Here is a 13331-nt window from a genome sequence, read left to right on the forward strand (position 1 = left end):
ACAGGACAAGGTGGGGGAGGCACTCAAGGCGCTTAGTGTGTGAAATATAGTGAGATGCCCTCTCTCAGGGTCAGCACCAAGTGTAAGGTCTCCTGATGTACTCACTTGCTTCACCCTAGTCTTGGCCCCAGATGCTTCTTAGAGTCTTTTTAAAAAAAATTATTTGAAATTGCTTTATTCAAAGAAGCCTCAATTTTTATTATTTATTTATTTTTGAGACAGTCTCACTCTGTCACCCAGGCTGGAGTGCAGTGTCACAATCTCAGCTCACTGCAACCTCCACCTCCCGGGTTCAGGCAATTCTCCTGCCTCAGTCTCCCGAGTAGCTGGGATTATGGGCACCCGCTGCCACGCCCAGCTAATTTTTGTATTTTTAGTAGAGATCGGGTTTCACCATGTTGGCCAGGCTGGTCTCGAACTCCTGACCTCAGGTGATCCACCCACCTCGGCCTCCCAAAGTGCTGGGATTACAGGCCTGAGCCACCACGCCCTGCCAAAGAAGCTAAAATTTGATACAGATTGTTAATGAGCTTTTTCTACACTCTGGGTTGCTAAGTCTTGTTCAGTGATGATGAAAGCGTAAAAACTCTTGCCTCATTTGGAATCAAGGGGAGTAGTCGGCTGCTTTTCTCGTGAAGTGTGTCTCTGTTAGCATTGTACCTTCCAAACTTCATCACCATGAATATTGATGTCTCGAATTTTTTTCTCCAGGCAAACTCTGTTTGCTAGTGCTGACACTGCTTATGTCCTAGCGTATTCAATTATTATGCTGACTACAGACTTGCACAGTCCTCAGGTAAAGCACTTTAATGATTTACATGTTGTATTAGCTAAATAAGTGGCTTTACTTGGGCAATTGGATGTTTTTTAAATGGCTTTTAATTTTTTTTAATTACAGGTAAAAAATAAAATGACGAAAGAGCAGTATATTAAAATGAATCGGGGTATCAATGATAGTAAAGATCTGCCAGAAGAGTATCTCTCAAGCATCTATGAAGAGATAGAAGGCAAGAAAATTGCAATGAAAGAAACAAAAGAGCTAACGATTGCAACCAAATCTACTAAGCAGAGTAAGGTCTAATGGCAAATTATTTCTTTTAGTTCTAATTTTTTAGTGTATCAGAATGCATGATTAAATACTCTGGTGATAAATTTAATGTGCATAGCTGGATATCTGAATAGGAAATGTGATTGAATTAATTATTGTGATTATGTTGGGACTTTTATAATGTCACTGTCTTGCTAGATTTCTGATGAGGAGCAAGAAGGAATTTAAAATTAGTAATCTGAGAACTAAATTATTCCCAAAAAGTGTTCTTTAAAACTTTTCTTTAATTCAGATTGTGCCCACCTTGATTAGAATTCTATTAGTTATGGCCCCTGGGAAGCTGTCAGTTTCACTGTTTGAGAAGCAGCAAAGGGTAGTGGTTTAGAGTGTGGCTCTAGAGCCACACTGCCTTAGATCAAGTCCCAGCTCCTCTACTTAGTAATTGTATGACCCTGGGCAAGTGACTTACCCCCTCTGCCTCATTTTTCCCATCTGTAAAATGGTAATAATAATATTTGTAATGGACTCACGAGATGGTTGGGAGGATTTAGGAGTTAATCATTGTGCATCTTTTGAAACAGTGCATGGCATGTAGCCAGCCCTCAGTGACTGCTAGCCACACCTATCATGCTCTTACTTTACAGATGTAGCTAGTGAAAAGCAGCGACGGCTGCTGTACAACTTAGAGATGGAGCAAATGGCTAAAACAGCCAAAGCTCTGATGGAGGCTGTGAGCCATGCCAAAGCCCCGTTTACCAGTGCCACTCACCTGGACCACGTCCGGCCAATGTTCAAAGTGAGTATCCTGAGAACTTAGCAAGCATGTGGCTAAGCCTGATTCTGAAGCTGGCCAGCAAGAAGTACTCTTTCCACGCTAAAACTCTGGATGTTATTGAAATCTTCCTTCCATGTTAGCTGGTGTGGACGCCACTATTGGCAGCCTACAGCATCGGACTCCAGAACTGTGATGACACTGAAGTGGCCTCCTTGTGTTTGGAAGGCATCCGATGTGCAATCCGAATCGCCTGCATCTTTGGAATGCAGGTAGGTGTAAGTCAGCAACACTCCAGAGATACTGGTGGGTTGTGCTCTTTTAGATTTGGCAAAACTTAGAAATTATCAGAAATTTTCAGTTAATCAAGAGTCTTAGCAAGCTACTTACTTATGCCTACTGACAAGAAATCCATAGCTTTGTGATGACAGCTCGTTAGGGGCAAAAATGGAGATATGGATTAAAACTGTCTTTAAGAATGGGTAGGCTGGGCACAGTGGCTCACGCCTGTAATCCCAGCACTTTGGGAGGCCGAGGCAGGCAGATCACCTGAAGTCGGGAGTTCGAGACCAGCCTAACCAACATGGAGAAACCCCATCTCTACTAAAAATATAAAATTAGCCGGGTGTGGTGGTACATGCCTGTAATCCCAGCTACTCGGGAGGCTGAGGCAGGAGACCGGCTTGAACCCAGGAGGTGGAGGTTGCGGTGAGCCGAGATCACGCCATTTTACTCCAGCCTGGGTGACAAGAACGAAACTCCATCTCAAAGAAAATAATAATAATAATAATAATAATAATAATAATAATAATAATAGGTAGGGTCCAAGCTTCTTGACTGGATTTGACAAAGCAGACTTCCTGTTCATCTGCCTAACTTGCCTGCTTTGGTGCTTAAAAATACTATTTCCTTTTTAACATCAGTTTTTATTATAATTTCGCATATTTCCAACTCTTCCCTGGAGAAACAAGTAGTTCAATGCAATATGAATATGTCTGTAAACCTTTGAAACTTGAAAAGTTCAAGCAAATAAATGAAATGTAATTCTGAAACTGTTACGAAATTAGGAGGTTGGCAATCCCATGCATCACTTTGTAAGTCAGAAGTTGCACCCCATTTATTTTTAAAAACTCACTCTTCTGTTCCTATTCATTTTACAGTTAGACATTTTCTTTTATACCAAGACCACAAGCTTTGACGTTAGACCATCTAGGTTTCAAAACCCCACTCTGCCACCTCTCCAACCATGTGACATTGGCTCAGCTAACGTCTCTCTGAGACACCAATTCATTTCCTCATTTGTAAACTTGAGAAAACAGACCTGCCTGGCAGAATTGTTGCAGATGTCAATTTGTGTGACAGTCTTAGTATTCAACAGACATAGTGGAACATGGGACAGGTGAGTTTGACTGAAGTCAATTAGAAAGGAGAGAGCTGCTTCTCAAATATGTGACAGTGCATAGATACCTCTGCAAGATGTTCCAAAAGCAAGAGGGCATTAGCATGGAATAACTGTTGTGCTAATGTGCAGAAAGCCAGTCAATGTGCATACAAAAAGTATCAGAGAAGCCCAGTGTGCCAGCCCTGCAGATGTGAGAATGGCCACACTAAGGTTGGAGTCACAGTGTTCTCTCTTGGGTTTCTGTTACAGCTGGAACGAGATGCCTATGTTCAGGCTCTTGCTCGCTTCTCCCTGCTCACAGCCAGCTCCAGCATCACAGAAATGAAGCAGAAAAACATCGACACCATTAAGACGCTTATCACAGTGGCTCACACCGATGGCAACTACCTTGGGAATTCCTGGCATGAGGTACGTGTCTCTTTGAATTGCCTTTTCTCAGTTAGGATGACTCCTGGCTTCCTTTTATTCATTGTTGATCTCATTTGGTCAGTTCTGTTTTTCTTGAAGTCAAATCACTGTACCTCATGTATCTGGAAGTCACCCTCTCTGGGGCTGTGAAAGGCAGGGGCGAGTTCAGGCACACCAGCTCACAGTGAGCACCCTTGCACCCAGCAGCCAGTGTCCCCCATGAAGTGTACTTCTGTTGTTGCAACTTTCTTTCCATATTACTGCCATTTTTTTTTTTTTTTAGTCCTTATGTACCTCTTGGGAGCTTGGGAGCTCCTGTGATCAATGTGTAATTTTAAGACAAAGCCAGGAGCCTGATTAGAAATGGTTGATAGTCACAATGAGCTGTTAGGGAGAGTGCCAGTGAATTCACATGTTTTTAAAACAGTATTCTAAGATTCTCACCCAAGGATATAGTTACTTATGTGTACAACAATGTATTTAAAAGGATATTTGTTGCAGTTTTAGTTGTTCTAGGGAAAAGGTTGGGTTAAAAAGAGCTAGATGTCCCAACAATATAAGAGATTGCTACTTTTTTTAAAAAGTATGGTACAGCATTTTTTAGAATGTTATGTGGCCATTTAAAATAATGTTGTGGGAAAAAAAGACAGGCAGATAGTATGTGCTCTCTGATGGAAGTACACAATACTACCTAAGAAATGTTCTAGCCCCAACTCAAATCTGAATTGATTCAAGCCTATATTGCCAGTTTACAGGAAATACAGTGGACAGAGAAGCATGTTAGATATGAAGGTGCAGCTTTGAAATTCTAGGTGTGACAGACCTGCAGAGCAGATGACCAGGTTTTTCAGCAAAAAAATTGCAAGAAAAATAAGGGAGGAGGGTTACCTATGAATTAAAAGAGATTTCAGAAAAGAAGATAAAAGATGATTTTAAAGACTATTGTGGGAAAATGGTCACAGTAAAATTACAAGTTGTTATAAGAGATTGTGAGGCATTGTCTCTCGTGGCAAAATACACAGAGAATGCAGTTTGAAAGGATAGACCAAAGCATTAACATTCTGTCTGAGAAATAGAATTATGGAAACTGTTTTATTCTTTTTTTTCTTAATTTCTAATTTTTTCTGCCATCTACATGTATTACTTTTTTGTTTAGAGAGAAAACTGTGAGAGAATAGAGATGAGGCTGTGGAGAATGTAAAGGACAGTTTGACATAGAAAATTGCTGTCATCCTTCTTCCCCATGTGGACCACATGGCTCAGATTCAGAGTAAAGGCTCTAGAGCCTGGCAACTGGGGTCTGATTTGGGGCTCCACCTCTTCCTGCCTGGATGGCACAGGCAGGTTACTTAGTCACCGAGTCCCACCTTCTTCATCTCTACAATCTTCACAGGGTGGTTATGAAAATGAAGAGGGCTTGGGACTGTATTTGGCAAGTAATAAGAACTCAGTAGTGTTACCTGCTGTCATCTCCGTGGCGTATGGCTTTGCTCCTCTTCACCAGCCTTTCCTCTCTCTGTCACAACTCTGAGTAGTCCATGTTAGAAATAACTGAGTTATGGCTGGGCACAGTGGCTCACACCTGTAATCCCAGCACTTTTGGAGGTTGAGGCAGAAGGATGGCTTGAGGCCAGGAGTTCCAGACCAGCCTGGGCAACATAGCAAGACCCCATATCTTTAAAAAAAAATTATTTTTTTAATTAGCTAGACATGGTGGTTCATGCCTGTAGTCCCAGCTACTCAGGAGGCTGAGGCAGCAGGATTGCTTGAGCCCAGGAGTTCAAGGCTGTAGTGAGCCTTGATTGCACCACTGTGCTCCAGCCTGGGCAACAGAGCAAGACCTCATCTCTAAAATAAAAAAATATATATTTTGAATTGTGTGCTTTTTAAAATCATTTCCTGCCTTCTAAGGAGCCATAATACGTAGAGAATCAATGAATAGTTGCTTTTTCTTCTAAAACATTTTTTTAGCCTGGGAGGTATTATCAATATGAGGTTCCTGCCGCCTGCCAAGTATATGGCAGAATCTAGAAATGTTAAAAATTAATTAGCTACCTCTGCGGTTGTCAGAAGCCCTGAGAAATCAGCTTGGAACTAATAAGCCCTTGACCTTTCAGTATTGGTGACGTACTTGAGATTCCAGCTGTCCCCAGCTTCTGCAAAAGGGAGGGCATTACTAGCTTACTAATAATAATTTAATAGTGTGTGAAGAAATCAGGGGATGATTCTCTTTGGTGGAATTAAGTCTATTTCTCAGTCAAGAAGAAAGCAATTTATAAGTAAAGATACTCGGCAGTGCGCAGTGGTATAGTGGAGTCCTGGACTCTGGGACTGAATTGTAAGGTCAGCGTAAAAAGCAACACTGAAGTTCAGTCAGAAGTTCCCATGAAAATTCCTTAGGGTTTCCCTGGAGGTCTATGTGCCATTCCTCGGTAAGTTTCATGTAGCCAGTGTTTCCTCTGACAGAAGTTGGGACCAGTTTCTGTTTCTACAGCTGAGCTTCAGGTAGGAGAGGGCCCGTGTGCAGATCTGCATTCTCAAGCACCAGAGGCACCCCTCAGGACCACGAGATCCAGCTTCATCTCCCACTGCATGCCTGATGTAGAGCATATTCTCATTCCTTCAGTTAAACCATTAACGATTGCCAACAACTTTAAGTGCCAGGGACTTAAGTGTTCAGCAGTGAACAAGACAGAGTTAATGCCCTCTTGGCACCTAAGGCAGGAAACAAACAAATAAATATATGGTATAATGCCAAAAAGTGGTAAGCACTAAGAAAAAAAAAGTATGAGCAGGACATGGTAATGGGAAGGTACGATCTCACAAGAAAGATCTCTTTGAGAGGGACACACATGTCTGAGCTGGGAATTGAAGGAGTGAGCCATGGGGAGACAGCATTCCAGGCATAAGGAACAGTGAGTGCCAAGGCCCTGAGGTGGGACAAGAGATGACAAGTTAAAGGAGCAACAGTGAGGCCAATGAGGCTGGTGTCTTGTCGTCTCACAAGGAGGGTGGAAAAAGGAGGTGGGGGTGACTAAATGATGTGCCTATTAAGTGACATGGTGGGAGGAATCCGCCGCCCCAGTCAAATGCTTTTTCTCTCTTTATTGAGAGCTTACTAAATTTGCATAAACATCTATATGGCATAACTCCATTGAACCAACTTTTTTTTAATGACTAACTTAAGATTACAGTGCCCTTTTTCTAGCTGTAAGGTAGGAACTCATTTCTTCATGCCTTCTTTCTCTTAGATCTTGAAATGCATCAGCCAGCTGGAGCTTGCTCAGCTGATAGGAACCGGTGTGAAGACGCGCTACCTGTCTGGATCTGGGCGTGAAAGAGAAGGGAGCCTGAAGGGCCACACATTGGCAGGAGAAGAGTTCATGGGCCTTGGCCTTGGTAAGACACCAGGCCCCACAGCTAACAGTCACGGATTTGCAAGCTAACGGGGATGAAATCCTTCTTGTCTCATCAGGACTGTCCTGTAAACCGTCTCTTCCTTTTGTGCCATCTGACAGTGTTCATGAATGCAAGTGGACGTGCTGCTTTGGCCTCTTAATTATGATTAAACTGTTGAGTAAAGTGTCTATTTTACCAAAGTCAGTAGGGTGCATTACTTTTCTTTCTATACCTATCACTATATTGGGGAGAAAAACCATTTGCTTTAAAATGTCCAGATCTCTAGTGCCTGACATTAGAGGGGTGTGTATTTGTGTCTCTAGATTTTAAAGGGTAGGTTCAACATTTCTTCCATCTTTATTGGGGGGCTTTTATTAAACAGTATTCTTATGCAAGTAGAATTATTTCTCTGGCTATACATTGGATTGAGAAACTCTTCTGATTGATGTAACATGGTAATAGTAAATAGGGCAAACAGATGTGCCAAGTCATATTCTGAGCACTCAGTTTATATATTTTAACTCATTTAATGCTCAAAACAATCCAATGAGAACAGGGACTGTTATATTCCCCATTTTGCAATTGAGAAAACTGAGGCACGGAGTGAAAAGATACGAGCAGCATCATACTGCAAAGGAGTGGCAGAGGTAGGATTCAAGCCCTAAGCCATCCAACTACAGAGTGTAGGCTTCTAGGTCCCATTTAGTGAGTAGAATAGTACAGTGTCATGGTTAAAAGTATGGACTCTGGAAAAATGGGGAATTGTAATAGCACCCACTTCTTAGGGTACTCGTGAGGATGAGTGGAATGAAAGTCTGTGAAGCACACCAAGCATTCAGCAGGTGTGAGCCATTAATGTTCTAGGAGCTCTGGATTAATATCAATTGATTCAAATTTGTTTTCCTAAATATAGGCCTTTAATACTATAAAAATGTAAAAGATTATAGAGAAAGGTAGATGGTTGGTAGAAACAAGAAAGCTTATACTAAGGATATATTTTAAATGCCCAATGCCAAAACAAAACTTTAATTTTATCATCAGTGGGTTTTTGTTTCTTTTTTGAACTTGCAGAGTCATTCCCATTTATGTCCCCTGTCCCTGCGTGTTGACATAACAGGATGCTTTGTTCTAAATACTTGACTGTTTTTGAAGTACTGCTGATTTTGTGCATTGTGTTTCAGGTAATTTGGTGAGTGGCGGAGTGGATAAAAGACAGATGGCCAGCTTCCAAGAATCGGTTGGTGAGACCAGCTCGCAGAGTGTGGTTGTAGCTGTGGACAGGTAATGATTTTATTCTTCAGTGACCCTGAACTACACAGTGGTTTGGTGGCCTCTCTGTAGTTACTGGACATGAATGATTCCTAATTTCTTTAACTGATACAAGTGTTGTTAGCTACAAATTGCTTAAGTGTCACATTTATTTGCATTTTGACCTTTTAGAAAAGGTATAACTTTAACATTGTGACAAATTATGTCAAAAATAAGAGTTTTTCGCTTATGTTGATGTTTTAAATTACCTTGTTTCCTTAGTAGAAATTATTTTTTAAAAAATCACAAGAAGAGTTTAGGATTAAAAGCCTACCCATGCTCACGCCTGTAATCCCAGCACTTTGGGAGGTCAAGGCAGGCAGATCACTAGATCAGGAAATTGAGACCATTTTGGCTAACGCAGTGAAACCCCATTCTACTACAAAATACAAAAAATTAGCCAGGCGTGGTGGTGGGCACCTGTAGTCCCAGCTACTCTGGAGGCTGAGGCAGGAGAATGGCGTGAACCCAGGAGGCAGAGCTTGCAGTGAGCGGAGATGGTGCCACTGCACTCTAGCCTAGGCGACAGAGTGAGACTCCATCTGAAAAAAAAAAAACGCCTACCCATGCTCATGCCTGTAATCCCAGCACTTTGGGAGGCAGGTGGATCACAAGGTCAGGAAATCGAGACCATCCCGGCCAACATGGTGAAACCATGTCTCTACTAAAATACAAAAAAAAAGAAATTAACTGGGCATGGTGACGCATGCCTGTAATCCCAGCTACTCGGGAGGCTGAGGCAGGGGAATATCTTGAACCCAGGAGGCAGAGGTTGTAGTGGGCCGAGATCGCGCCATTGCACTCCAGCCTAGCAACAGAACGAGACTCCGTCTAAAAAAAAAAAAAAAAAAAAAAAAAAGCTTACCCATGAATGAGAGTTGGCTGAGTTGACAGTTTCCTTTTTTTTTTTCCTCCCCTCAAAACTTTTCCATTATTTCTCTTTACTCAAAACTTGACCTAAAAATCCAGGAGAGATATTTCCCATAAAGAAGCTTCGTGCTTATTAGCAATCACTCTCCGTTTTCTTTTCTTTCCTTCCCCCATTCCTTAGTCACTGTAACCACTGATCTACAGATTTGCCTGTTCTGGACATTGTTCCATTGTCCATCTTTCCCTTTTTATTATTTTAATATTCATTATATTCTATTTATTAACCACGTAGTTTCCTTATACTAACATCTTTCCCTTTAATTCTATCCTTTTTCAACTCATGTATGTTGCCTCTGTTGTTAAGTGCATATAATGTCGTGTCTTTTGTGTTCCCATCTTCTTCCACTGTTACTGCCTTCTGCCTTCTTTGTGTTAAATAGATATTTTCTAGTATATCATTTTACTTCTGGTCATTTCTTGTACTATATCTTATGTATTGATTGATTGATTGATTGATTGATTGAGACAGTCTCGCTCTATCACCCAGTCTGGAGTGCAGTGATGTGATCTTGGCTGACTGCAACCTCTGCCTCCCAGGTTCAAGTGATTCTGCTGCCTCAGCCACCCAAGTAGCTGGGACTACAGGCATGCACCACCATGCCTGGCTAATTTTTGTATTTTTAGTAGAGACAGGGTTTCACCGTATTGGACAGGCTGGTCTCGAACTCTTGACCTCAAGTGATCCACCTGCCTTGGCCTCTCAAAGTGCTGGGATTGCAGGCATGAGCCACTGCGCCTGGGCTCCCCCGTCTTTTGATGTGTCACTTTCTCTTCTGCTCACTATAGGTTTTTCTGCTTTCAACTCAGTTCACTTTCCTTGAACCGTTCTATACTTGTAATACCACATCATTTATTTCGGTGGAGGTGTCAGACCTGATGTTTCCTCTCTACCTTGTCTGAGAGTTTGAGAAACTTCAGCTTCCAAATCTAATTAAAAAGAAAAAACCTGTGTGACCAGAGATCATCTGGCTTTTATGCCCTGTACTAAGACAGAAGCAGAATTGCCCTCAGTCTACCAAATCTAATGTTTATTTTTTGTTTTTTTGAGACAGAGTCTGTCTGTGTTGCCCAGGCTGGAGTGCAGTGGCGCAATCTCGGCTTACTGCAACCTCTGCCTCCTGAGTTCAAGCGAATCTTCTGCTTCAGCCTCCCAAGTAGCTGGGATTACAGGCGCCCGCCACCACGCCCGGCTAATTTTTTGTATTTTTTATTAGAGACAAGGTTTCACCATGTTGGCCAGGCTGGTTTTGAACTCCTGACCTCAAGTGATACACCCTCCTCGGCCTCCCAAAGTGCTAAGATTACAGGTGTGAGCCACCACACCCGGTCTAATGTTTATTTTGTCTGGAATTATCTTCCTAGGATTTTTACTGGATCTACCAGACTGGATGGAAATGCAATAGGTATGTATTTGACTTACCTGTGAAAACTGCAGAAGCCTCACGCTGTGACCGTCTTGACTGTTCCTAACGAGGCTTTGCGTGTGTTGTTGGGTCTGGCCTGTAGTTGACTTTGTCCGCTGGCTGTGTGCTGTGTCCATGGATGAACTGGCTTCCCCCCACCATCCTCGCATGTTCAGCTTGCAGAAGATTGTGGAGATATCATACTACAACATGAATCGGATCCGACTACAGTGGTCTCGAATATGGCATGTGATTGGAGATCACTTCAATAAGGTAACTCTTCAAATTTAAAAACCATTCTTGTTAAAAAAAAAAAAAGTAGGCAACTGAATTCAAAAAAAGAAGTGATAAATAATTTGCCCTGTTTTTTAGATGCCTCTAATTCATTTTCCCTGTGCAGTCAAGGACAGCTTGATAGGAGTAATATCATACTTATATATTGGTAGCATTCATGTAGAATGAATTAAAAATCCAGTGGTATTGAAAATACTTTAATATCCCACATGCAGGATGTAGGCTAAGACCACAAAGATTATTACAGCCACTAGACAAATACACTGATGCTTGGAAGCATTGTGAAATGAAATCCAGAAAGGCCTTTTAAATGACCTAATGTTAAGTTACGTTCCAGGTAGTTTTACTCTTCAATGTCACTGCTTCTTGTATTCCGGCACCTATTGCCACCATTCTTCTGAAACTTTTATTGAAAAAATTAATATTTGGGCCGGGCGTGGTGGCTCACGCCTGTAATCCCAGCACTTCGAGAGGCCAAGATGGGCAGATCACAAGGTCAGGAGTTTGAGACCAGCCTGGCCAACATAGTGAAACCCCGTCACCACTAAAAATGCAAAAAAATTAGCTGGGCGTGGTGGTGTGCACCTGTAATCCCAGCTACTAGGGAGATTGAGGCAGGAGAATTGCTTGAACCTGGGAGGTGGAGGTTGCAGTGAGTCGAGATCGCACCACTGCACCCCAGCCTGGGCAACAGAGCAAGACTTCGTCTCAGAAAAAAAAATTAATAATTGTTTTTAAATCAGTAACAAGCCAAAGACCCATCTGGGTTCTAAAACTGACAACTGTTGGGAATAAACCAGACTGAACTTCTTCCTCGTTACCAGAAGTTTTATTATATACATACAGACATATGCACACATGTTGAATAAATAAAATGTCAGATATGTGTTTTATCACGGCCAAAAAACTGGGAACAAAGCAATCAAAAGAAATGTATGTGGCCGGGCGTCGTGGCTCACGCCTGTAATCCCAGCACTTTGGGAGGCTGAGGCGGGTGGATCACAGGTCAGGAGATCGAGACCGTCCTGGCTAACATGGTGAAACCCCATCTCTACTAAAAATATAAAAATTTAGCCCGGCGTGGTGGCGAGCGCCTGTAGTCCCAGGTACTCAGGAGGCTGAGGCAGAAGAATGGCGTGAACCCGGGAGGCAGAGCTTGCAGTGAGCTGAGATCGTGCCACTGCCCTCCAGCCTGGGCGACAGAGTGAGACTCCGTCTTAAAAAAAAAAAAAAAAAAAGAAATATATGTATGTATGTATCTGTGATGTCATTTGCCTCTTAAGGGAAAGGTAATAATAACAGCTTCCTACCAAAACACATTTCATGATCTCAAGAAAATTTTCTCAAGCCTGGTGGTGAAGAGTTATAATACCAATGCTTAAAAATAGTGTTAGTAAAAAAACAATCCAGAAATTCTGTACATTGAATAGAGGAAAATCTTAAAAAGTAGTCTACCATTGGGGTATAGAATAATCAATGGGGTGCTGGTAAATGATTTGTAGCATCTGCCAGTTTCTGTGTGTAAACACCCTGCCACAGCCAATTTAAAGTTAGCAATATGATGTAACTAGGGAAGAGATGGGCACCTCATTACCTCTTGTGGACAGGTGCTAATCTACTCCACCACGCCCCTGAAATGAAGCATTGTCATATGTAGGCTTGCTTCTAACTTGGTGCATCAGCTAATGAAAGTTCCTTGTTTTTCCATCAGCTCAAATTAAGGCACCTCACAGCACACTGTCTGTTTTACAAAATAATCTGAGTGCTTCATGCTGGGCAGTGGACAGATGTGACCCCTGCCTGCATGGAGCTCCCTGTCATTTTATGATAAAATAACTGATGGGAAAGGATCAAGCATGTCATATATCAGGGTTATTGAGAAAACATGGTCAGGGAAGGTCCCTCTTTGGAGATGGCCTTGAGAGGCACAGGAGCCTGTGGATGATCCAGGGGAACTATTTGTTGAGTGGATGGTATCACTTTAAATAATCAACTAACTCAGCACCATCTTACCCAGTATTCTGAGTAAACAAATTCCTAATTGGACCAATTGAAATAATTGATGTGAATTTGCTTGAGAAAGAAAATGTGAATCATTGCCACTACTGTACCTTGTATTCTTGTCCAAGCATGTGACAGCTAAGCCAGAACAAACGCTGCTCATTTATTCCACAAGATCATTTGGCTAGCAACTGTGGAATCCTTTGTTCTCTCAGAAATGACTAGCTAAAAGTGTTTTAGTAAACGTTTTCCCAAGTCTTTAAAGTCTGCATTTTGTGTTCATTGGGACTTCTGTTTTGGGAGGGGAACATCAGTTTGCTCAAGTTACTCTTCCCACCTGTGATTCTGTTGTGAAGAATCTGTGTG

General features: G+C 42.0%; 1 protein-coding gene across 6 annotated transcripts in view; it reads left to right on the top strand.

The window, feature by feature from the left end:
* Positions 1-13331, top strand: part of ARFGEF2 (ADP ribosylation factor guanine nucleotide exchange factor 2) — a 115052-nt gene that overhangs the window by 66255 nt on the left and 35466 nt on the right. For all 6 annotated transcript variants that reach the window (XM_008961478.6, XM_014343089.5, XM_055104857.2 and 3 more), the window contains 9 exons: positions 712-796; positions 899-1070; positions 1693-1844; positions 1964-2092; positions 3472-3630; positions 6882-7029; positions 8211-8310; positions 10630-10670; positions 10774-10943. In XM_008961478.6, the coding sequence (XP_008959726.3) occupies positions 712-796; positions 899-1070; positions 1693-1844; positions 1964-2092; positions 3472-3630; positions 6882-7029; positions 8211-8310; positions 10630-10670; positions 10774-10943 (1156 nt within the window). The remainder of the gene's footprint in view (positions 1-711; positions 797-898; positions 1071-1692; positions 1845-1963; positions 2093-3471; positions 3631-6881; positions 7030-8210; positions 8311-10629; positions 10671-10773; positions 10944-13331) is intronic.

This window comes from Pan paniscus, chromosome 21 (assembly GCF_029289425.2).
Source record: "Pan paniscus chromosome 21, NHGRI_mPanPan1-v2.0_pri, whole genome shotgun sequence".
In the NCBI taxonomy this organism is placed as follows: Eukaryota; Metazoa; Chordata; class Mammalia; order Primates; family Hominidae; genus Pan; species Pan paniscus.